Raw genomic sequence first — 25,533 nt, 5'->3', positions numbered from 1 at the left:
GAGCAGGAGGACCGACTGTATTGCCTTATTGCAGATACCGATCCCCCTGTTCCTAGCCCTGCGGAGCTTCCAGCTTCTCCTCCTCTCCCTCCCTCTGGCTGCACTGCAGGGGGATCAGTTCTAGTATCTGCGCCTCCTCCTTCCTGTCCTCAGTCTCTTTCTCAGTCTTAAATGTTAATAATCAGGGGTCTGTGTAGAACCCTGATATTTCACTAAACCCCCCCAAAAAGGCAGTTAAAAAAAAATGTAAGGCAACAAATAAAAAATAAGGACGCGTTCACATGTGCTCCACACTCTATAATTTCTGCTATAGCTGTGAAGCACAGTATTGTAGCCGTGACATGTATACTTCTAGCCACTGCCTCTGTTGCTCTGTGTTTTAGCTTTGGGGTGCACACCCTAATGCAATAGGCTGTGCACAACTGTGCTAGGCACAGCATTAACCCTTTGATCGACCCTGCTGTTAACCCCTTCCCTGCCAGTGTCATTAGTACAGTGACAGTGCATATTTTCAGCACTGGTCACAGTATCAGTGTCATTGGTTCCCACAAAGTGTCAGCTAGTTGTCCAATTTGTCCACCGCAATATCGCAGCCCCACTATAAGTCAATGATTGCCGCCCTTACTAGTAAAAAAATAAAAATGCCAAAGTTTGTAAACGCTATAATGTTTGAGCAAACCAATCAATATACACTGATTGGGATTTTTTTTTTTAACCAAAAATATGTAGAAGAATACATATTGCTCTAAAATTGATAAAACAAATAGATTTTTTACATTTTTTTATTGAATATGTTTTATAGCAGAAAGTAAAAAATCTATTTTTTATTTTTTTCAAAATGGTCGGTTGTTCTTTGTTTATAGCGCAAAAATAAAAAATGCAGAGGTGATCAAATACCACCAAAAGAAAGCTCTATTTGTGGGGGGAAAAAAAAGACATACATTTTATTTGGGTACAGAGTCGCATGACCGGGCAATTGTCAGTTAAAATAAGGTAGTGCTGTATCACAAATCTAGGAGGGCAATCATAAATCTTCCAGGAGGGTAAGTACTGATTCCTGCCGCGGCCAAAATCAGCAGTGTGAACGTAGACTTATGCACATTGTGAGAAGCTCACAGTGTGCAGTGAAATCATCAGAGGAAGCCATTTCATTCCAGAAAAGGAAGCGGTACTCTGCAAGACTGAAGGGAAGGCCGGTGGTCAGATTTCACCATTTTCTACTCTCAAGAAAATGTAACCACTTGCTTACTGGGCACTTAAACCCCCATCCTGCCCAGGGCAATTTTCAGCTCTCAGCGCTCTCACACTTTGAATGATAATTGCATGGCCTTGCAACAATGTACTCATATGACATTTTTATCATTTTGTTCACACATAGAGCTTTCTTTTGGTGGTATTTAATGACTGCTGGGTTATTCATTTTTTGCTTAAAAAAACAAGAAAAGACCAAAAATTTTGAAAAAAAAAACTGTTTCATAGTTTGTTATAAAATTTTGAAAACGGGTAATTTATCTTCTTCATTAATGTGCGCTGATGAAACATCACTGATGCGCACTGATGAGGTGGCGCTGATGGGCACTGAGAGGTGGCACTGATGGGCTCTGATTGGTTGCACTGGTGGGCACTGATGGGCTGCACAGCTAGGCACTGGTAAGGCAGCACTGATGGGCACTGATAGGTGGCACTGGTGGGCACTGATGAGGCAGCGCTGGTGTGCACTGAGAAGTGCCACTTATGGGTGGCACTGAAGGACACTGATGGGTGTCACTGAAGGGCACTGATAGGCAGCACTGATGGGCACTGATAGGTGGCACTGATGGGCACTGGGAGACAACACTGATAGGCAGCACTGATAGGTGTAACTGATGATGAGGCACTGATGGGCACTGGCTGGCAGTACTGATGATGGGCACTGATAGCTGATAGGTGGCACTGGTGGGGACTGGTAGGTGGCCCTGGTGGGCACTGGTAGGCCACACTGATATGCACCTGTAGGTGGCACGGGTAGACACTGGCAGGTGGCACTGGAGGGCACTGCATAGCAGCAGTGCCTCTTCCTGTTTTGGACCGATGTCCCTCTGTCAGAATCCAGGGATCGGCTTTTTTTTCCCTCTCATGCTGTCAGCGTGTGGGGGAAAAAAACGATTACCGATCTTCTGTTTACATCATGTGATCAGCCGTCATTGGCTGACAGCTAATTACGTGGTAAGGGGTCGTGATCGGCCCCTTACTCTGATCTGTGATCAGTCGAGTCTCATTGACTCGGAGATCACAGAGCACGCTGCGTCGTTTAGCTATAGCGCAGACGGGAGGTGGTTAAAAAAAAGGGCTTCAACCGTTTCCCACCAACGTAACACATATATGCGGCCCCACTGCACTGGGCTTTTTTTCCTTGCGCTGCATATATGCGTATTTCCCTTTGTGCTGTGAGAGTCCCACAGAGCGTGCTCCCAGTGCAGAGACTGGGGTCTCTGGAGAGCCCCGGGCCCCGTACTAACGATCAGGACCTGGAACTCCTGATTCTGGGTCACCAGATTGCTGTGATGTCCTCTGATTGGCTACCACAGTGATCAGTTACTGTGATGTGAAGCCCATCCCTGTGTTTTTTTCTCTCTATGTGAATGGAGAGGAAAGGTACATTGTATCTTTCTCTTTCCTTGCAAAGAGGAAAAAGAAAAAGTGTCTGTAAAAAAAAAAAAAAAAAGGAAAAAAAAAATACGTAGATCAAGGTTTATCTAGGTCAGTGCCATGGTTAGTGTTTGGGTCATGTAAGGGTCAAAGGTCAAGGTCAGGGTCAATATATTTTGGGGAGTTTTTTTTTTAAATTAGTGTCAGTATATTTTAGGAAGGACAAAAAAACTAAAAATAAAAAATGCACGCTATTGTTTCTGGGCTGGGTTATGGGTACAAACAACAACTACAATTCACATATGTGGTATGGCTGAGATTGTAAGGAGTAGGAGAATTTTGGGTTGTTTTTTGGCGGTAAGTTAAGGTAGTAGCAATAAATATATGGATACATTTAAAAAACTTTTTTTTTTAACTATTTTGGACCATTTTATTTTTGATAATAATACAAAAACAAATTAGGAGATATCCATTACCATTTACCACCAAATAAAAAAACAATTTGTCCAGAAAAAAATGCAGTACAATCCACCCAGATGCACAAAGTAGTTGTGACGTTATGAACGGTTTTACTAACACATGTCAACATTTGCTAAATTGTACTTAGGCATTAAGATTTGTCCCTTAAGTGTGAAGGGTTTAAATATCCTTTAAAGAGAACCTGTCATTGGGAAAAATATGAAGACCTCCATTGCTGATCTCCTTCTGAAAATCCTGGTTTCCTGGCTGTCATTTGGACTCCATTCCGCTCTACGTACATAGCTGGCACATGGCAGGGCATGCTGAGAGCTCCGCAGTCTGATGTGCAGCTGCTCCCGGAATCCCACAGGAAGAGGATTGCATCAGACAGAAGACGAGCTGCATATTTACTATTACTCTATAATTATGTTTGCTTTAAAGGTGGATTCCAGATCTGTGGAGAAGCTCAGATGGAAACAATCATTACACAACCCATTAATGCGTACTATGATATAAAAAAGTAACAATTTTTTTCTGCAGTCAACCATGACCTTCCACAACTACCAACATTTTTTTTTGATTTCTCTGAATTGCAGCCATAGCAATAGGATCTTCACCCCCCTGGCTCTTGCACCACAATTCCAGACATCTATAGAGAACTTTTGGTCCTATCAGCCTGTTCAATGGAATATGGCATCCCCGGCACTAAATGTAATTTTCAATATTTTTAAATCCTCAGCTTTCAATAAAATAATCCCTGGTGGTCCTGATAACATGGTCTCTGTTCAGAAGCTTCCTGACAACGTTTTCTCCCTGCCTCCCAAATGTTCTCCTGAGGCCGCGTACACACGGGCGGACTGTTCGCCCAACTTTGTCCGCTGAACAGTGTTTGGGCGGACAGTCCGCTCGTGTGTGGGCTTTCAGCGGACAGTTTCAGCGGACAGTTTGACGGACAAGGTTTTTCGGAATTTCCGAAAAACTGTCCGCTGAAACAAGGTTTCAGCGGACAGTTTTTCGGAAATTCCGAAAAACCTTGTCCGTCAAACTGTCCGCTGAAACTGTCCGCTGAAAGCCCACACACGAGCGGACTGTCCGCCCAAACACTGTTCAGCGGACAAAGTTGGGCGAACAGCCCGCTCGTGTGTAGGCTTGTTCGTCAAACAAAGTTGCGCGCATGCTCAGAAAGGATTTTCACGCCGAAAGCTATAATGCAGTGTATAGGACGTCGTATTTTTCGTCCCGTCGTACGTGCCATTCACGTCATCGCGCACGGTTTCAGCAAACTGTTCGTTCGTCGTGTGTGGGCATGTCCGTCCATGCTAATTTTGAGCGGACTGTTTGCCGAAACTGTTGGACGGACAAAGTTGGGCGAACAGTCCGCGCGTGTGTACGCGGCCTTAGGGTGTTTGATGGACATTACTAAGGATGAGCTTACAGTTTGCTCTGAGCACAAGTTTTGAAGGAACCTTAGCTGTTTGGGATGAATTGAAATAACTTGTAGCCCAAGTAATCTCAGCAGAAATTAGGAATTATGGGAACACAAATGGAGAAAAGGAGATCTGGTCCTGTGAAATCAAGAAATACATGGGACATCTGTAGGTAATCCCAGTATGGCTTTACTCTGAATTACTCATTCTGCTCACACTGCGGCTCATTCTGTAAAAGTGATGAAATGTAAATACAATGGAAGTGTACCACCAATAGAAGCGTCCCACCAATGAAAGGGTCCCGAAACCTCTCCCATCTGTCCTGCTCTTTATTCCCATCAAATACACCATCTGCTTCCTGGCTGCGGGCAACATTGTGGTCAAAGGTGGATATGTGTTATAAAGGCAACAATGTTGATTTACTAAAGCCTAATACACTGCGCAGTTGCTCCACAGCTTGGTAAAAGAGCAGAAGCTCTGCTGACTTCCATCATCCAATCATGTGCATGAAAAAAAAAATTTTTTTTGTGTTTATTCTTCTTGCATGTAATTGGGTATTCTTTGTAGAGTGAAGCTTTACCACATTTATTAAGCTCTGGAAACACTGCTTTTGCAGAGTGCACAGTCTATTTGTCTTTAGTAAATCAACCCCAATAAGTACTACGACCCATTGGGTTATATCATACTTGATGGGAGAGAAAGGAAGGAAGAGGGGAAGGAAGGAGAAAGGAAGGAGAAAGGGATAGAGAGAGAAAGGAAGATACAGACAGAGAATTATAATTAAATAGAGAGGTTGGAAAAATAGATGATAGAAAAGAAAATAAATAATGAATAAAACCAGACAGATTAGGTGTGTGTGTGTGTGAAAGAGAGAGAGACAGACGGAGAAGATTATATCTAGGTAGATATAACATATATATATATATATATATATATATATATATATATATCTCAATCATTGTTCATTAGGAGGGAGGAAGAGGAAGGAAAGAAGAGAACTGGAGTGAAAGAAAGAAAAAAAGAAAGGGAGAGAGAAAGAAAGAAAGGGAGAGAGAGAGAGAGAGAAAGAAAGAAAGAAAGAAAGAAAGAAAGAAAGAAAGAAAGAAAGAAAGAAAGAAAGAAAGAAAGAAAGAAAGAAAGAAAGAAAAAAAGAAAGAAAGAAAGAGAGGAAGAAAGAGAGGAAGGAAGGAAGTAAGGAAGGAAGAAGGGAAGGAAGGAAGAGAACTGGAGCAAGAGAAAGAAAGAAAGAAAGAAAGAAAGAAAGAAAGAAAGAAAGAAAGAAAGAAAGAAAGAAAGAAAGAAAGAAAGAAAGAAAGAAAGAAAGAGAGAAAAAAAGAAAGAAAGAGAGAGAGAAAAAAAGAAAGGGAGAGAGAAAGAAAGAAATGGAGAGAGAAAGAAGGGGAGAAAGAAAGAAAGAAAGAGAGGAAGAAAGAAAGAAAGAAAGAAAGAAAGAAAGAAAGAAAGAAAGAAAGAAAGAAAGAAAGAAGAGAAGGAAGGAAGGAAGGAAGGAAGGAAGGAAGGAAGGAAGGAAGGAAGGAAGGAAGGAAGGAAGGAAGGAAGGAAGAGAACTGGAGCAAGAGAAAGAAAGAAAGTAAGAAAGAAAGGGAGGAAGGATGGAGGGAAAGAAAGAAAGAAAGAAAGAAAGAAAGAAAGAAAGAAAGAAAGAAAGAAAGAAAGAAAGAAAGAAAGAGAAAGAAAGATACAGAGGGACAGATGGAGGGAAAAAAAGAAAGAGGGAAGTGCAATATGGAAATAGATAGAATATGAAGAGATAATTAGAAGGAGGGAGAGAGGGACAGAAGGGGAAATGGGGTGAGGGAGTGAAGAGGGAGCACATTGTGGAAATAAGAGTGATAGAAATAGAGATGAAGAGGATTCCTGGGGAGGAAGGAAGACTGGAGAGATGGGGAAACTGGAAAGTGTGGGTGGGAGACTGAGGAAATCACTGATGAGGAGGAAGAAAGCAGAGAGCACAGAGAGGACAGACAGAGGAAAGTGAACTGGAAAGATGGAAGAACAGAGAAGAAAAGTCAGGTAAGAGAGGTGACAGTTGGGAGGAGAGCAGAGAATGGATAAGAGAAGAGAGGAGGGAAGATGATGATGTGTGTCACCAGGAAGAGGAAAGGGAGGGGAAGGATAGAAGAGAGAAGTTTATGAAGAAGAGTCTGAAAAATGGAAGTAACACATCTGTGAGAGAGAGAGGGAGAGAGAAGTTATTTATTTATAGGTTTACACCAAGACTGCATATTGATGGATATTTTACATCACTTAACATCCAGGATGGGTACACACAGCAAGAAAGATGTGGACAAATCACCACTGTAAAGAACCTCTTTAGTCACACCTTAGCACCCTTTCTTTGTAGAGAGAGAGAGAGAAGGAAAGAAAGAAAGAAAGAAAGAAAGAAAGAAAGAAAGAAAGAAAGAAAGAAAGAAAGAAAGAAAGAAAGAAAGAAAGAAAGAAAGAAAGAGAAGAAAAGAAAAGAAAGAATAGGATGATAGAGAGAGAAGAGCGTTAATATAGAATGGATGGATAGAAGATAGATAGAAAGGAGGTCAGATGGATGGACTGATGGTTGAAAAATAGGTAGATAGAGTATACACAGACGCATAGACAGACTGAGGATGAGGAGGACATACGGACGTTTCAATGGATGGGGCTGGTTATTGTTCTATAAGACAAGGAGTTCCTATTGTTCTATCAGAGCCCAGGGCACAGCCAAAGCGGGGGCAAAGCCCCCCAGGCAATGCCCAGAGAGAGGCAACACATAGCAGACTTGTGGCCCCGGGCACATTGATAGACATATAGATAATGGGGGGGGGGCATAGCAGACTTGGGGCCCCTGGGCACAGTGATAGTCCCATAGATAATGCCCAGGTAGAGGCGACACATCGCAGACTTGGGGCCCCTAGGTACAGTGATAGTCCTATAGATAATGCCCAGGTAGGGGCGGCACATGGCAGACTTGGGGGCCCCTGGGCACAATGATAGTCCTACAGGTAATGCCCAGAGAGGGGCAGCACATGGCAGAGCCCCTCAGCACAGCTCAGTATAGATATCGGAGGAGGGGAGGGGGCAGGAGGAGAGAGGCGGCTGTTTACCTGGGCTGGACTGGGCAGAGCTGTGGGTGGCAGGTGAAGCTGGCAGCTGTGCCATTGTGCGGAGCCCCCTTTGTGCTGGCTGCATTTGAATATGTATGGTGAGCAGATCCAGCCTCCCATGTTCCTGCCATGTGCTGAGAGCCATCCAAGCGTGTCTCCCGCATCCAGCAGCCAGGAGCGCCTCATCCTCCTCCTCCTCCTCCTCCTTCTCCTCTGCCAGGCAGTAAGTAGAAGCAGCCAGGCTGCAGTGCCCACCTCCTCCTCATCTCTGTCCATCCAGGGAAGGGTTCTTCTCACTGCAGTCACCCACCAGCAGGCATGACGTGATGTGAGAGGCTGGTGGCCATCGATTAGCACAATGCATTGTCTGGGTGCCCAGGGTAGGCTGCAGCAGCTGCATGGATGTAGATGGAGACATATTAGTAATGCTGCATTGCTCCAATCCAGAAGGGGTGCAGCCTACAGCTGAGAGCATCTGATGATATCACAGGACCACCTTTCTCATCATCCCCCCCCATCTGTGTGTCTGCCATCCAAAGCTCACAGCCCAGGCTTCCACACACAGCCTGCAACCTATACTGTCTGGGCTGCACACTCACTGGAGTCATGAAATTCCCAATAGAAGGAAGCAGGAAGCAGGTGAACTTTGATGCACAAGGTGGGTGCAGTGCTTGGCATGGTGTATGGATGCAGAGACTGGCTGTGGTGGCCAGGGGGGGTGTCTGGTCTGTGTTGGTTGGGTGGCTGCAGGTCTCCTGTCTGGGTGATGGCAGCTGGTTTTGAGGGGGATGGGGTGCAGTCCAGGAGGATTCACCGCTTTTAGTCAATTCTATTAACATTTCAATAGCTCTGCAGCACTGCTATCCACAGCATATTAAAATGCATGGAGGGGGCCATCTGCTGAGCAAAACTTCCCTCCACCTCTAACTTACTGCTACTTACTTAGGATCATCTCCACACACCTTACAATCAGAGCATACATGGGGCGGACTGTACACAGATCTGCATGTCTGTGGTCATAAAATTAGATGATGTTTTATTGGATCCAATGAGAATGTCTCATTACATCTTAGTAGGTTGTAACATTGTATATACTATGGTTTATTTACTAAAGGCAAATAGACTGTGCACTTTGCAAGAGCAGTTTCTCCAAAGCTTGGTAAACAAGAGGAAGCTCTGCTGACTTCCATCATTCAATCATATGCAAGGAAAAAAAATGCTTTTTTTCCCCTTGCATGTAATTGGGTATTGGTCAGATTGTAATATGGGTGGTGAGCCTAACCCATTAGGGTTGATTTGCTAAAAAAAGTTAAGTCTTCACACAACAAATTGTAGCTATGTTAATGAAGGGGTTGATTTGACCAAAGACAAATAGACTGTGCACTTTTCAAGTGCAGTTGCACTCTGCAAGGGCATTTGCTTCAGAACTTAATAAATAGGTGGAGGCTTGGCTGACCTTCATCATCCAATCATATGCAAGCAAAAATGCATTTTTTTTTTACATTTCCTTGCATGTGATTGGGTATTCTTTGCAACCTAAATTTTTACTTCATTTACTAAGCTCTAGAGCAACTGCACTGGCAAAGTGCACAGTCTGTTTGCCTTTAGTACATCCACCCAATGTTTTCTTTTAAGATTAGACAATAGAGCGGTTATTTCTGAGAGGCAAATCCATTTTGCCCTGTAAGTGCACTTGGAAGTGCAGTCACTGTAAATCTAAGGGGTAGATCTGAAATGAGGGGAAGCTCTGCTGATTTTATCATCCAATCATGTACAAGCTAAAATACTGTTTTTTATTTTCCTTGCAAATCCCCCTCAGATCTACAGTGACTTTACTTCCAAGTGCACTTGCAGTGCAAAGTGGATTTGCCTTTAGTAAATAACCCCCTAGGTGTGTTCAATCAGAATGTTGTGATCTGGGCAATCCTACAATTATTTTTTCACTCAATTGCAGTTTGATTGGATGGAGGGTTTAATATTTACTAAAGAAATTTGGAACTTTTACTTAATAAAATGAATATTCATTTCAATGACCCAATCATGTTTGAAGAAAATTCCTGTTTGTTTATTTCATCAGAGGGATTCATTTACTAAAGGCAAACAGACTGTATACTTTGCAAGTGCAGTTTCTGCAGAGCTTAGTAAATGAGGTGAAGCTTCACTTTGCAAAGAATACCCAATCACAGCAAGGAAGATAAAACAAAAAAAAACAGCATTTTTTGCTTGCAAGGAATTGGTTGATGGAAATCAGCAGAGCCTCCACCTATTTACTAAGCTCTGGAGCAAATGCCCTTGCAAAGTGCTCATTCTATTTGCACTTACTCAAATCACCCCCAGAGTGAGCGCAGCCAGGACTGGGATGAGAGGTGGGCAGGAGGGGTGGCTGCCCTGGGCACTGTGGTCTCATGTGAAGTGGGGGGGGGGGCACAGCAAAGAGATTGGGGGAGGAGGGGATTTGTGTTGGGAGGGGGAGTTTGGGGGGTGATAGGGCTAAGTATTGTTGTAGGAGGGGGAATCTGGGGGGAAAGTTAGTGATTTAGGGGGATTTGTGATGGGGGAAGATTTGTGCTAGAAGGAGGGATTGGGGGGGGGGGGAGTATTGGAGCGGAGTGGTAAAAAGAAGATATGTACTCAGAGGGTAATTTTTAGGAGTTGAGGATTTGTGTTAGGAGAGGTGATTTTTTTTTTTTTTGGGGGGGGGGGGGGGTGTAGATGTATACAGGGCAGAGGGGGCATGCTTGGGGTAAGCGCTAAACATGCAGATTAGCACTCCTTTTTTTTGGGGGGGGGGGGGGGCTTTGCTGACACATAATACTCCTACTACCACTTTGGGGGGGGGGGGGGGGGGGCGGGCGGTGCAGTAAGAACAGCTACAATTTGCATGTGTTTGTTGTGTGAATATTCTAAACTTTTTAGTAAATCATCCTGAATAGAGCCACACCAGATTTTGCACGCTCCAGTTTTAGTAAATCTCCCCCAATGTGTTCATACAATCTCTGCACAAACAACATCTTCTACAAGATCTACCAAGATTCTCTAATTTGAGGACACACCTAAAATTTCCAATTCATTTGCCACTAGTCAGGCAGACCCTTGCACTGTATAATTGTTGGCACATATAAAAAAGATTTAGGGGGAGATCTGCAAAATCTGATGCAGCTCTACATAGTAACCAATCGGCTTCCAGGTTTTATTGTCAAGTGAACAAACTGATGTCAGAAGCCGATTGGCTGCCGTGCACAGCTGCACTACATTCTGGGTGTTCCAGTTTTAGTAAATCTCCACTTTTTTTTTGCTTTCCTTTGGGTGTGTAGAGGATTCTGTATATGGAGGTTTTCTATTTATTTATTTAGTTGTTTTCTATTGGTTGAACTACAATAGATGAACTTCTGTCTTTTTTCAACCCATGTAAGATTGTACAATCAGGTTGTAACATGTGTGTTGAGCTTTATTGAGTTGGACATATCAGAACATGGCAACTCTGGACTGTAATGCTTATGTATGGCTGAATCTGTCAGCCGTCCATTGCCAAATTGTATCCATTCACTAGGGGCCATGCATGCTCTAGATTGTAAGCTCTTCAGTCTGCTCCCTGCTTCTGTCCTCTGGTAGTTTCACTTACCTTTCTGAATTAAGCTGTACTGCACTTTGTAAGTTAGTTCTTTCTTAAATACTAATGTCATTTTATTTCATTTATGTAATTCTCTGTTAATTATTTATAGTAATTAATTAATTAATTAATTAATATTTATTTATTATTTTCCTGAGAAATAAAAAAATAAATAAAAAAAAAAACAAGTTGATATGAGGACTCTGGGTGAACTTACATAAGATCGGGTCATGTGCATTTAGTTGTTAGAGGAAACCCAGAAGTTCCTTCATTTTAAAGTGGACCTGTCATTGAGGTCTTTACAGATATTACTTTGTATAAGGTTGTTTGTTGTTATAGATCAGGGATGGCTGGTACTTGGATCATGCACTACTGTGTATGTATCTTCATCTAATTCTGATACAAACAAGGTGGCTTCCTAGCAATGCACAGAGTATGTGATTTCAGAGAAAAAGATCAGTCAGTGTCAATATTTATATCATAGATCAACACAAGGATTCCTGAATATTTGTTTATTTACTAAGATCAATAAATATGTTACATTGTATGAATAGAAAAGGCCACAGGACTGTAGAGCAAGTTCTGCCCATCAAAATAAATAAAGACATAGGTTTTTTCTGTTAGGTCATGGGAAAAGCACCTATAGCAGGTGGCAAACAAACCACCCAACCCCCCCGTTCAGGCAGTCGATCGATCAACTCCCCCCATCACCAACTGTTGCCCGGCCGTCTGCCCACCAGTCCAACATTTACTCCATCCAGGTCGCAGGCAGCTTCGGCGGCTTTCCCCTGCGTCTCCTCCTTGGTGGCTTCCCCCCTGCTTCTGCTCCCGGCCAATATGGTCGCTTCTCGTCTCGGCCAGTCGGGTCTTAAGACCTGCTTCCTGATTGGCCAGGAAGAGAAGCAGGAAGACAACAGCGAACAATATTTCACTAATGTCCCACAACTTAGTGGGTTCTGGGCGCAGTGCTCTGCGCCCCCGAGCTCACCCTTTTTTAAGCCAATTAGAGCCTCGGGATCTAATCATGTGGTTCAAAAAAAAAAGAAAAACCCATTGAAATCTATGCGTCTGGCGCCCTGCATGTAGATTAGGGGCCAGGTGAATGGATTAGGGGTGTGGTCACCACTGCTCTGACACCAACACTGGTGCATAATTCTTCCCAATGACACCTACGATGGGGCATAGTTTGTCCCAGTGTGACCAACGATTCGGCATGATTCTTCCCACCAAATGACACCAACGATGGAGAGCACAGTTTGTCCCAGTATCATCAACAATCCAGCATGATTCTTCCCACCAAATGACACCAACGATGGGGCACAGTGTGTCCCAGTATCACCAACAATCTGGTATGATTCTTCCCACCAAATGACACCAACGATGGGGCACAGTGTGTCCCAGTATCACCAACAATCCGGTATGATTCTTCCCACCAAATGACACCAACGATGGGGCACAGTGTGTCCCAGTTTTACCAACAATCCGGCATGATTCTTCCCACCAAATGACACCAACGATGGGGCACAGTTTGTCCCAGTATCACCAACAATCCGGCATAATTCTTCCCACCAAATGCCACCAACAATGGGGCACAGTTTCTCCCAGTGTCACCAACGATCCGGCATGATTCTTCCCACCAAATGCCACCGACAATGGGGCACAGTTTCTCCCGGTGTCACCAACGATCCGGCATGATTCTTCCCACAAAATTCCACCAATGATGGGGCACAGTTTCTCCCAGTAACACCAACGATGGGTCATGATTCTTCCTACCAAATGACACCAACGATGGGGCACAGTGTGTCCCAGTATCACCAACAATCCGGTATGATTCTTCCCACCAAATGACACCAACGATGGGGCACAGTGTGTCCCAGTTTTACCAACAATCCGGCATGATTCTTCCCACCAAATGACACCAACGATGGGGCACAGTTTGTCCCAGTATCACCAACAATCCGGCATAATTCTTCCCACCAAATGCCACCAACAATGGGGCACAGTTTCTCCCAGTGTCACCAACGATCCGGCATGATTCTTCCCACCAAATGCCACCGACAATGGGGCACAGTTTCTCCCGGTGTCACCAACGATCCGGCATGATTCTTCCCACAAAATTCCACCAATGATGGGGCACAGTTTCTCCCAGTAACACCAACGATGGGTCATGATTCTTCCTACCAAATGACACCAACGATGGGGCACAATTCCTCTCGCTGACACCCAAGATGCTGGGACATTTTCTGTTTCCAAAGGCCACAGTCCAGCCCCCCATAAGTCTGAAGGATAGTATACTGGCCTTTTGTTTAGAAAGTTTGGAGACCCCTGACCTGTAGCAACCATTCAGAATCTTTGTATTGGCTAACATGTACTTGATTTATGATCGGTGCAGTTCTGTGCTGCCTTATTGGATAGAAACATGGAGGAATGATAGTAGAAGAAGACCAATGGTCCATCAAGTATTTTTTTTAACATTTAGATTGTTCTTTTTTTTTTATTTTTGTTTTCTAACTTGTAGTTATATTTCTTGCTTGGGTGGGCATTGTATAAAGGGCTATAGGGGTTTGGTAAAGTCTCAAAACCTTTTTGCACAAGTGGCATGATCTAATTGGAAGCTCCATGTATACCTATGGGCAAGTGGCTATAAATTAACTTGCATCCATTTAGGCTTGGTTCACACCTATGCATTTTTTTTGTGCGTTTTCAGTTTTGCAGAAACACACTACAGCCCATTTAACATGGTTTCCTATGGGTTACGTTCACATCTGTGCGATTAATGGAAAGGGCCATGGACTTTTTTGCTGGTTTTTGGTTCCATAGACTTCAGTGGACCAAAAACGAGTATTAAAAAACACAAAATGCACTTGGAATATGCAAACTGCAACCTGCACAGGTGTGAACCAGACCTTACATCCACTTAGCACGCAGGTGCAGAAATAAAAATGGAAAAGCTTTACGTTCTTTTCAGATTTTCCAAGACTGAGGCCGCGTACACACAGGCGGACTGTCTGACGGACTTGGTCTGCAGAAATGTGTTTCAGCAGACAGTCCGCTCGTGTGTGGGCTTCAGCGGACTTTTTCAGCGGACAGTCTGGCGGACTAAGTCTTTCGGAATTTCCGTAATATTGTCCGTCCAACTTTGGTTTCAGCGGACAGTCCGCTCGTGAGTAGGCAAGTTGGACGGACTAAGTATGGCGCATGCTCAGAAAGGATTTACACGGCCGAAGGTTGCATTGCAGTGTATTGGACGTCGTATTTCTAGTCCCGTCGTACGCGCTGTACACGTCATCGCGCAAGCTTTCAGCGGACTGTCTGTTCATCGTGTGTGGTCAAGTCCGTTCATTCAAAAGTAGGACGGACTGTCTGTCGGATTGTCTGACGGACATAGTTGGCCAGACAGTCCGCCCGTGTGTACGCGGCCTAAATGAGACAGATCAGAGGTAGCCTGATATAAATGGACACAAGTTCCTTCATCTAGCTGCCCAAAGATCCAACACGGGTCTGATAAACTCCAGGAATAAAAATGCAGAAAAAACTGTAAATGTCACCAAAGCAAAATCTGACCTGTTTTGCATCGATTCAGCAGGGGACCTGTTCACTGATCCCCCCACCTGACTGGACAGCACCCATGTGAAAGGGGCCATTGATTGAACCAGATGGACCTATCTTTTTTTCAACCCTATTGATTATGTAACTATGTTACATAACTAGGTAAGAAGCAGTGGTTTTAGCGGTTGTATACACTTTTTTTTTATATTTTTGCCTACAGGTAAGCCTGTATAAGGCCTGTATAAGCCAGCAATAAGGCCTACCTGTCTGATGTCTGTGGATCATGCGCTGTGAAGGTCTGTCTGAATTTACAATAACATTAACTTTAACAAAAAGATTACATAGTTACATAATCAATACAATACAATGATTCGGATTTTACTGTCCCCTCCCCCACCCTGGCAAGGTTGGCTGAAGACAGCCTTGCCGGCCAGCATGGTCTGGAGATGGGGTTCCCGTCCCTAGGGGTGATGGGGTCCCAGTCCCCAGGGGAGAAGGGGTCCCTATCTCCAGTGGTGATGTGGTCCCTGTCTCCAGGGGTGATGGGGTCCCTATCCCCAGTTGAGAAGGGTCCTTGTCCCCAGATGAGAAGGATCCTTGTCTCCAAGTGAGAAGGGGCCCCTGTCCCCAGGGGTGATGGGATACCTAATAGGGTCCCCCTATTGCAGTGTCCTCTTTACCCCTATAGCAGTGTCCTCTGACCCCTGAAACCCCCACCACTGTAGTGTCCTCTGTACCCCCATAGTGTCCTCTGTCCCCTGCACCCCCCCCCCACTGTAGTGTCCTCTGTAGCCCCATAGTGTGCTCTGTTCCCTGTACCCCCCCCCCCACTGTAGTGTCCTCTGTACCCCCATAGTGTCCTTTGTCCCCTGCACCCCCCCACTGTAGTGTCCCTGTACCCCCATAGTACCCTCTGTCTCCTGCACCCCCTCACTGTAGTGTCCTTTTTACCCCCATAGTGTCCTCTGCCCCCCTTCCCCCATAGCACATTTCCTGTGCTCCCAAAGCAATGTCTTCTGTCCCCTGCAACCCCCACCACTGTAGTGTCCTCTGTACCCCCATAGTGTCCTCTGTCCCCTGCACCCCCCACCACTGTAGTGTCCTCTGTACCCCCATAGTGTCCTCTGTCCCCTGCACCACCCCCCCCCCCCACTGTAGTGTCCTCTGTAGCCCCATAGTGTGCTCTGTTCCCTGTACCCCACCCCCCCACTGTAGTGTCCTCTGTACCCCCATAGTGTCCTTTGTCCCCTGCACCCCCCCACTGTAGTGTCCCTGTACCCCCATAGTACCCTCTGTCTCCTGCACCCCCTCACTGTAGTGTCCTTTTTACCCCCATAGTGTCCTCTGCTCCCCTTCCCCCATAGCACATTTCCTGTGCTCCCAAAGCAATGTCCTCTGTCCCCTGCAACCCCCACCACTGTAGTGTCCTCTGTACCCCCATAGTGTCCTCTGTTCCCTGCACCACCCCCCCCCACTGTAGTGTCCTCTGTAGCCCCATAGTGTGCTCTGTTCCCTGCACCCCCCCCCCACTGTAGTGTCCTCTGTACCCCCATAGTGTCCTCTGTGCCCTGCAACCCCCACCACTGTAGTGTCCTCTGTATCCCCATAGTGTCCTCTGTCCCCCTGCACCCCCCCACCACTGTAGTGTCCTCTGTACCCCCATAGTGTCCTCTGTCCCCTGCACCACCCCCCCCCCCCCCACTGCAGTGTCCTCTGTAGCCCCATAGTGTGCTCTGTTCCCTGCACCCCCCACTGTAGTGTCCTCTGTGCCCCCATAGTGTTCCTTGTCTCCTGCACCACCCCCCCCCCCCGCACTGTAGTGTCCTCTGTACTCCCATAGTGTCCTTTGTCCCCTGCACCCCCCCACTGTAGTGTCCCTGTCCCCCCATAGTATCCTCTGTCTCCTGCCTCCCCTCACTGTAATGTCCTTTTTTACCCCCATAGTGTCCTCTGTCCCCTGCACGACCCCTTCTGTAGTTTCCTCTGTACCCCTATAGTGTCCTCTGTCCCCTCCACCCCCACCACTGTAGTGTCCTCTGTACCCCCATAGTGTCCTCTGTCCCCTGCATCCCCCACCACTGTAGTGTCCTCTGTACCCCCATAGTGTGCTCTGTTCCTTGCACCCCCCACTGTAGTGTTCTCTGTGCCCCATAGTGTTCCTAGTGTTCCTTGTCCCCTGCACCACCCCCCACTGTAGTGTCCTCGGTCCCCCCATAGTATCCTCTGTCTCCTGCCCCCCCCCCCCTCACTGTAATGTCCTTTTTACCCCCATAGTGTCCTCTGTCCCCTGCACCACCCCCTTCTGTAGTGTCCTCTGTCCCCTCCACCCCCCACTGTAGTGTCCTCTGTACACCCATAGTGTCCTCTGTCCCCTCCACCCCCCCACTATAGTGTCCTCTGTCCCCTGCACCACCCCCTTCTGTAGTGTCCTCTGTCCCCTCCACCCCCCACTGTAGTGTCCTCTGTACACCCATAGTGTCCTCTGTCCCCTTCACCCCCCCACTATAGTGTCCTCTGTCCCCTGTACCCCCCCACTGTAGTGTCCTCTGTACCCCCATAGTGTCCTCTGTCCCCTGCACCACCCCCACTGTAGTGTCCTCTGTACCCCCATAGTGTCCTCTGTCCCCTGCACCCCCCAGCACTGTAGTGTCCTCTGTACCCTCATAGTGTCCTCTGTACCCCCATAGTGTCCTCTGTCCCCTGCACCCCCCACCACTGTAGTGTCCTCTGTACCCTCATAGTGTCCTCTGTCCCCTGCACCCCCCCCCCCACACTGTAGTGTCCTCTGTCCCCTGCACCACCCTAACTGCAGGGTCCTCTGGAATACAGGTGTGGTCCATTCTCTAATGTTAAGGGAATTGACTTCTGGGATTGGACCCGAGAAATAATGTATATCATAAAGTAATAATAATTATCGTGATTGGGGTATAGTTTCCCGCACCGTGACGGGTGAACGGTGACCATTACAGAACAAGTCCAGTTGAATATGACTAACTACTACTAGCTATACCATGACCTGGGGAGATGAGACAGACAGGTAAAGGGCGCAGCGGCAGAACGCAGCCCCGACCTGTGCTGACCTGTCCCGGGCTCCCCTCCTCTCCGAGTGATGTGTGCCGGTGGAGCCGGGACTCTTCCATATGGCTGAGTGTTTACGATGCTGGCTGGCCGCATATGAGATCATTGTTTTTCGCCTGTAGCGAGCAGCGGTGGGGGCGCGGCGCAGTAGTAGATGGATTCTGCAGCGCTGGGAGGGTGGAAGTTTATTCTCACATATGTGAATCTTTTCAGTGTTCCCCCCCTCCAGTTTCTTTGCGCTGCCAGGGGGGGGGGGGGGGGGATGGAGCACAGCTGAATGCTGCGGGGACTTGATTTGGTTCTGACAGAGACAACGTGTTCTGCAGCACTTTACATAGCATAGACCCATCCATAGCACTCCGATGTCCTTCCCAAAGTCATACAGACACATACCATACGTTTATGAAGCAGAGAATGTAACTTTCACCAAACATTCACTGCGGGTGAATCAGCCACTGTCATTTAAGCCCCTATTCATGCTTTAACCACTTGCCTACCGGGCACTTTCACCCCCTTCCTGCCCAGGCCAATGTTCAGCTTTCAGCGCTGTCACACTTTGAATGACAATTGCGCGGTCATGCTACACTGTACCCATATGAGATTTTTTGCATTATTTTTTTTTCCCCACAAATAGAACTTTCTTTTGATGGTATTTAGTCACTGCTGTTTTTTTTTTGTTTTTTTTTAAAAAAAAGCAAAATACTGAAAATTTAAAAAAAAAATATTTTTCTCTTTGGCTTCTATCAGAGAATTTTTGTATATAAGTATTTTTTCTCCTTCGCTGATAGGCACTGATGAAGCAGCACTAATGGGCACTGATGAGGCTGCATGGATGGTCACTGATGAGGTTGCACTCATGAGGCAGCACCAGTGGGCACTGATGGGGAATGATGAGGCTGCACTGATGGGCACTGATGAGGTGGCATTGAAGGGCACTGATGAGGCTGTACTGATGGGCACTGATGAGGTGGCACTGATATGCAGCACTGATGATCACTGATGAGGCTACATTGATGGGCACTGATGAAGCAGCACTGATAAGCTGTACTGATGGGCACTAATAAGCGGCACTGATGGCACAGATAGATGGCATTTATGGGCAATGAAAGGTGGCACAGATGGTCACTGATGAGGCGGGACTGATACGCAGCACCGATGAGCACTGATAGGCGGCACTGATGGGCACTGATAGGTGACACTTAAGGGCAGTGATAGGTGGCACGGCTAGGTAGAACAGATGGGCACTGATGAGGAGGTGTACCACCAGGGGTGGACTGACAACTCATGGGGCCCCCGGGCAATAGGAGATTATGGGACCCCCAGGCAATCAGAGATTATGGGGCCACACAGTATACACACACACACACACAGTAAACACATACATGTACACACAATATACACAGACATGTTTCTATTGGCTGAGATGGTACTGGAGAGGTGAGGCAGCTATAATCTCAGGACTTTTATACCAAAAGGATGTCGGTAAGGGACATTTCAGAGACAGATGTAAAAAAAGCAGATTTTTTACATACTATCCCTGGTTTTACTGAGACTGGCAACCCTGATGGGGCCCCCTTGTGGCCCAGGGCCCTCGGGCACTGCCCGAGTGGCCGAATGGTCAGATCCACCCCTGGGCGGGACTGACATGCAGCACTGATGAGCACTAATAGGCAGCACTGATGGGCCCTGATAGGTGGCACTTATGGGCAATGATAGGTGACACGGATAGGTGGCACGGGTAGGCACTGATGATCGGCACTGATGAGCACTGACTTTCATCACTGATGGGCACAAATTGGCATCACTGATGGGCACAGATTGGTGTCATTGATGGGCACAGACTGGCATCACTGCTGGGCACTGTTAGGGCTGCACTGATAATCAGTGCCTTGATTACCTGTGCAGGCCTCCCCTGTGGGGAGATGCTGCTGATCGGCTCTCCTCTCCTTGCTCTCTGTCAGTGCGAGGAGAGGAGAGCCGATAAATGGCACTGACTTGTTTACATACGATCTGCTGTGATTGGACACAGATGATCACATGGGTAAAGAAACACTTCATGGGCTCTTTACCGAGATTCCAGGGACACAGCGCATCAGCGATCACCTGTTGCGCCCCCCACGGGCCCGAGATTGCGATGAGACTGGAAGATGTCATATGATGTTGGCCCAGAACAAGAGAGGATCCGCCTTTTTTTTTTCAGCAGTTTACATTAACATCTCCCTGTTCTTCCTCACAGTGAGACGATCGCGGGTATCCCTGTGGACATCGAGTCCGTGGGACCCACGATCATGGTCACTGAGCTCCCGGCGGGCAAGTAACCGCAAGCCGCCTTTTAAAGGGCCACGTACAGGTATGTTAATCTGCCTGTATGTGCCCTTCAGCCACAGTAAATCTGCTTGAGTTGGTCAGGAAGCGGTTAAAAAAAAAAAACAGGCACCAGTAGGGGGCAGCACCCCTGAACACCTGCCAGCTGCTGCTATGCTCCTATTCCACTGCAGAGTGCTTTTCAGTGGGTGGTAAGCATTATTACCAGTGTGAAAGATCCCTTATAAATATGGCCCTTATGGTGATGGCTCATGATGATGTTAACCATGGCGGGTGCCGGCGGGTGGGGGGGAAGGAGAAGAGTAGACACACGTCCGCTCTCCTCCCCTTCTTCTTGTGTCAAGCTCTCCGTGTCCTCAACTCGCTTTTCTGGGAAAGGATGTTTTGCTATGTGATCTGCATTGCATTCCATTCAGTGGCGTACAGGGGAGACATTGGGGGGCTTTTAGACCCGTCATATCTCAATGAAGAGAATCTGTCATCTAAAACCCATCAAATAGGGGACTGTTTGTCCCCTATCTGATGAAAAAAAAGTAACGTAAAAAAAAAGTTTTTATTTAAGAAAAAAATAAAGTTACACCCAAGCATGTAAAATCCACCCCCCCCCCCAATTTTTTTGAAGCTCCCCCCTACCCCCACATATACACAGATTGTCCCCCATGCGATGAAAAAAAAGTAACGTAAAGTAACTCAAAATAAAATAAAAGTGTTTTTTTTTGTAAAAAAATAAAGTTACTCCCAAGCACATAAAATCCCCTCCAAATTTTTTTTAAAGGCCCCCAACACCCACATATACACAGTTTGTCCCCTATGTGATGAAAAAAAAAGTAACGTAAAGCAAAGCAAAAAAAAAAGTGTTTTAAAAAAAAAATTAAATAAAGTTATACCCAAGCACATAAACCCCCCCAATTTTTTGAGCCCCCCCCCCCCACCCCCACATATACACACTATTTGTTCCCTATGTGATGAAAAAAAAGTAAGGTAAAGTAACGTAAAAAAAAAAAAAGTTTTTATTTAAAAAAATAAATAAATAAAGTTACAACCAAGCACATAAAATCCCCCCCAATTTTTTTGAGGCACCCCCACATATACACACGCACGAATGTAAACGCATGCGTCGGGATGCCTACCCGTGAAAAGTTTGATTGCGATACACATCTTACGTATCGCCGCGCACACCGGAATGAGAGCAATAATTCTAACGCCAGACCTCCTCCATAACGCTAAACTGATACCTATAGGGGGCTTTTGAAGCTTTGCCCATAGAAAACATAGAGTACTGAGGTTTGTTGCCATTTCACAGGCACACATAAACGTAAAGCTTGGCATGTTGGGTATCTATTTACTCGATGCAACCTCTTTCTTTATATTTTACCAAAGAGTTGGGTAATTTATTGCGTTTATTTGCTCTAAAATTCACGTTAGTGTGTTTTTTACTGAAAATTTCCTAGACCTTTGCGATAATATTGTGTGACATAAAAAATTGCAACTACCACTATTTTATTCTCTCGGGTGTCTGCTTTCAGAAAATATATAATATTTGTGGGTTTTGTGTAATCTTCCGGGCCTAAAATGATTTTGCAAAAAAAAAAAAAAAAAATTATGCAAAAACGCTGCTGGCAGTGAAAGGGTTAATGATAAAAGGTGGGTGGAGGTTTTCTTTAAAACAATACTGTTGTACATTGTGACGTGTGGGGAACATATTCATGCCGACTGACAGGTCCTCTTTAATCTCAGGGAGAGATGCATTCAGCACATCATACTTTGAGATCCCCTCATAATCTGAAACATTTCTGTGGATGATTGTAACAAATTTCACATCTTTCTCCTTAATGTCAAACACTTTCCCCGGATTTTGTTGCTTTTTGTTGCCACAGTGTGATGATGAGTGTGAACCTTTTCTGCTGCTGAGGCGTCATAATTTTTCTGGCCACTAGGGGGGGAGATCACAAACGGTTGCCGAGACCTATTAAAGAGGAAAAAAACACCCTGCAAGACAAAGGCATAATGAGCTAGTATGCATAGCATACTAGCTCATTATGAATTACTTATCTGAGATCCAAGCCCCCGCAACAACACTCTTTCACCTCCTCCGTTGCTGACATGTTGACTCGGTGTGCCTTTCCGGGTATCGCTGCTCCGGCTCTGTGACTGGCTGGAGCAACGATGACGTCACTCCCGCGCATGTGCGCTGGTGCCACCACTAACGGCACTCTCAGTGCGCCATGCGCCGTAGACATCGGTGCCGCTATTTCTGCAAATATATCCTAAACCTTCAGGTTAAATTGGTTGTAATGGGTTTACAACCACTTTAAAGGGGTTGTAAAAGTTCGTATTTTTTCACCTAAAGCGGAGTTCCACCCACTGTCTTCTGGGAGACACACAGGTCCTAGAAGAAAGCAGGGACCAGTGGGATCGCACAGTGCGATTTGTGCATGTGCAGTAGGGAACCGCAAGGCTACACTTCCCAATTCCCTTACCAAAGATGGCGGCGCCTCGCTTCGGGTGCTGACATCACGGAAGCGCTGGACAGGTAAGTGTTCATATTTTAAAAGTCAGCAGCTGCAGTATTTGTAGCTGCTGACTTTTAAAAAGAAAATTGGCGGAACGCCGCTTTAATGCATCCTATCCATTAATCGCTTCCCGACCGCCTCACGCAGATATAGACTCCTTTCACACGAGGGCGTTTTGCAGGCGCTATAGCATTAAAAATAGAGCCTGCAATCCGCCCTCAAACAGCTGCTCCATTGTCTCCAGTGTGAAAGCCCCAGGTCCTTCCAGCAGCTTCTTTGGAGCGGTGAAGGAGCGGTGTATTTACCGCTCCTCCACCGTTGCTCCCCATTGAACTCAATGGGGCAGTGCGGCTATACCGCCAACCAAACACCACTATTGCGGTGCATTGTGGGCGGTTTTAACCCTTTCTCGGCCACTAGCGGGGGTTAAAAGCACCACTTGTAGCCAAAATGCGACGCAAATCCGACTGTAAAATGCCTTTAAAAATAGCTGCGTTTTACCGCTGATGCTATGGGCGGTGCAGTGTGAAAAGGGTCATACTGTGGCAGAAGGGCACGTAGAGGCAGAATCACGTACCTGTACGTCGCCCTTTAAGAGGTGGGTTGCGGGCACGCGCGTGCCACCGGGAGATCAGTGACCATGATCGCGGGTCCCACTGACTTGATGTTCGCGGGTATACCCACGATCAGCTCATGTAAACAAGCATCTCCCCGTTCTGCCTAGTGACACTGTCACTGATCACCGCTCCCTGTAATCAGGAGCGGTGATCAGTTACGTGTCACACATAGCCCCCCCCCCACAGTTAGAATCTCTCCCTAGGACACACTTAACCCCTACAGCGCCACCTAGTGGTTAACCCATTCACTGCCAGTCACATTTACACAGTAATCAATGCATTTTTAATTGCAATGATCGCTGTATAAATGTGAATGGTCCCAAAATCGCACCAAAAATGTCCAATGTGTCCGCCATAATGTCGCAGTCACGATTAAAAATCGATGATCGCCGCCATTACTAATAATAATAATAAGAAAAAAAATATTTATAAAAATGCCATAAAACTATCCCCTATATTGTAGACTCTATAACTTTTGCACAAACCAATCAATAAACGCTTATTGCGATTTTTTTTAACCAAAAAATATGTAGAAGAATATGTATCGGCCTAAACTGAGGAAAAAAAAGTTTTATATATTTTTTGGGGATATTTATTATAGCAAAAAGTAAAAAATATTTTGCGTTTTTTTTCAAAATTGTTGCTATTTTTTGGTTTATAGCGCAAAAAATAAAAACTGCAGAGGTGATCAAATACCACCAAAAGAAATCTCTATTTTTGGGGAAAAAAGGACATCAATTTTGCTTGGGAGCCATGTCGCACGACCGCGCAATTGTCAGTTAAAGCGACACAGTGCCGAATCGCAAAAAGTGCTCTGGTCTTTGGCCAGCCAAATGGTCCGGGGCTTAAGTTGTTACGTTGAAAAAACAACTGCCAGTGACAAATGCTAGACTCTGGAGCATGCCCACAAGGTAACCCCCTCAGGAAAGTGCTTCTCCCAGGGGGTTATCTGATGTGGGGAGGAGCCGCTAGAGCCACCAGGGGACCCCAGAAGAGCAGGTTTGAGGCCATTCTTTGCAAAACGAGCTGCACAGTGGAGGTAAGTATGATATGTTTGTTATTTAAAAAAATATATATATAAAATATAAAACCATTCCTTACATTGGTGATCAGTGGGAAGAATGTTCCTTACATTGGTGATCAGTGGGAAGAATGTTCCTTACATTGGTGATCAGTGGGAAGAATGCTCCTTACATTGGTGATCAGTGGGAAGAATGTTCCTTACATTGGTGATCAGTGGGAAGAATGTTCCTTACATTGGTGATCAGTGGGAAGAATGTTCCTTACATTGGTGATCAGTGGGAAGAATGTTCCTTACATTGGTGAGCAGTGGGAAGAATGATCCTTACATTGGTGATCAGTGGGAAGAATGCTCCTTACATTGGTGATCAGTGGGAAGAATGTTCCTTACATTGGTGATCAGTGGGAAAAATGCTCCTTACATTGGTGATCAGTGGGAAGAATGTTCCTTACATTGGTGATCAGTGGGAAGAATGTTCCTTACATTGGTGATCAGTGGGAAGAATGATCCTTACATTGGTGATCAGTGGGAAGAATGCTCCTTACATTGGTGATCAGTGGGAAAAATGTTCCTTACATTGGTGATCAGTGGGAAGAATGTTCCTTACATTGGTGATCAGTGGGAAGAATGTTCCTTACATTGGTGATCAGTGGGAAGAATGCTCCTTACATTGGTGATCAGTGGGAAGAATGCTCCTTACATTGGTGATCAGTGGGAAGAATGTCCCTTACATTGGTGATCAGTGGGAAGAATGATCCTTACATTGGTGATCAGTGGGAAGAATGTTCCTTACATTGGTGGTCAGTGGGAAAAATGCTCCTTACATTGGTGATCAGTGGGTAGAATGTCCCTTACATTGGTGATCAGTGGGAAGAATGCTCCTTACATTGGTGATCAGTGGGACAAATGCTCCTTACATTGGTGATCAGTGGGAAGAATGTCCCTTACATTGGTGATCAGTGGGAAGAATGTTCCTTACATTGGTGATCAGTGGGAAGAATGTTCCTTACATTGGTGATCAGTGGGAAGAATGTTCCTTACATTGGTGATCAGTGGGAAGAATGACCCCCTTACAGATAGCTAAAAAGACATTTGGGTCAGTGGTGATTTATTTGTGAGTCAGAAATGGTCAATTTCTCAAGGAACCTCTAACAACCTCTGGAGGAACCAGTGGTGGCTGGTGGAGCACTTAGGCCCCTTTCACT

At 45.8% G+C, this 25,533-nt stretch overlaps 1 protein-coding gene across 1 annotated transcript in view; it reads left to right on the top strand.

Annotated features, from left to right (window-relative positions):
* Positions 1-8,142: 8,142 nt before the first annotated feature.
* Positions 8,143-25,533, top strand: part of KCNK10 (potassium two pore domain channel subfamily K member 10) — a 189,576-nt gene continuing 172,185 nt past the window's right edge. Inside the window, exon 1 of the mRNA XM_077463732.1 lies at positions 8,143-8,273. Coding sequence (XP_077319858.1) covers positions 8,222-8,273 — 52 coding nt within the window. The 5' untranslated portion in view covers positions 8,143-8,221. The remainder of the gene's footprint in view (positions 8,274-25,533) is intronic.

This window comes from Lithobates pipiens, unplaced genomic scaffold, assembly GCF_037356315.1.
Source record: "Lithobates pipiens isolate NorthernLeopardFrog02 unplaced genomic scaffold, aLitPip1_a1.2 Scaffold_30, whole genome shotgun sequence".
In the NCBI taxonomy this organism is placed as follows: Eukaryota; Metazoa; Chordata; class Amphibia; order Anura; family Ranidae; genus Lithobates; species Lithobates pipiens.
This window is presented reverse-complemented; position numbering and strand designations above follow the sequence as displayed.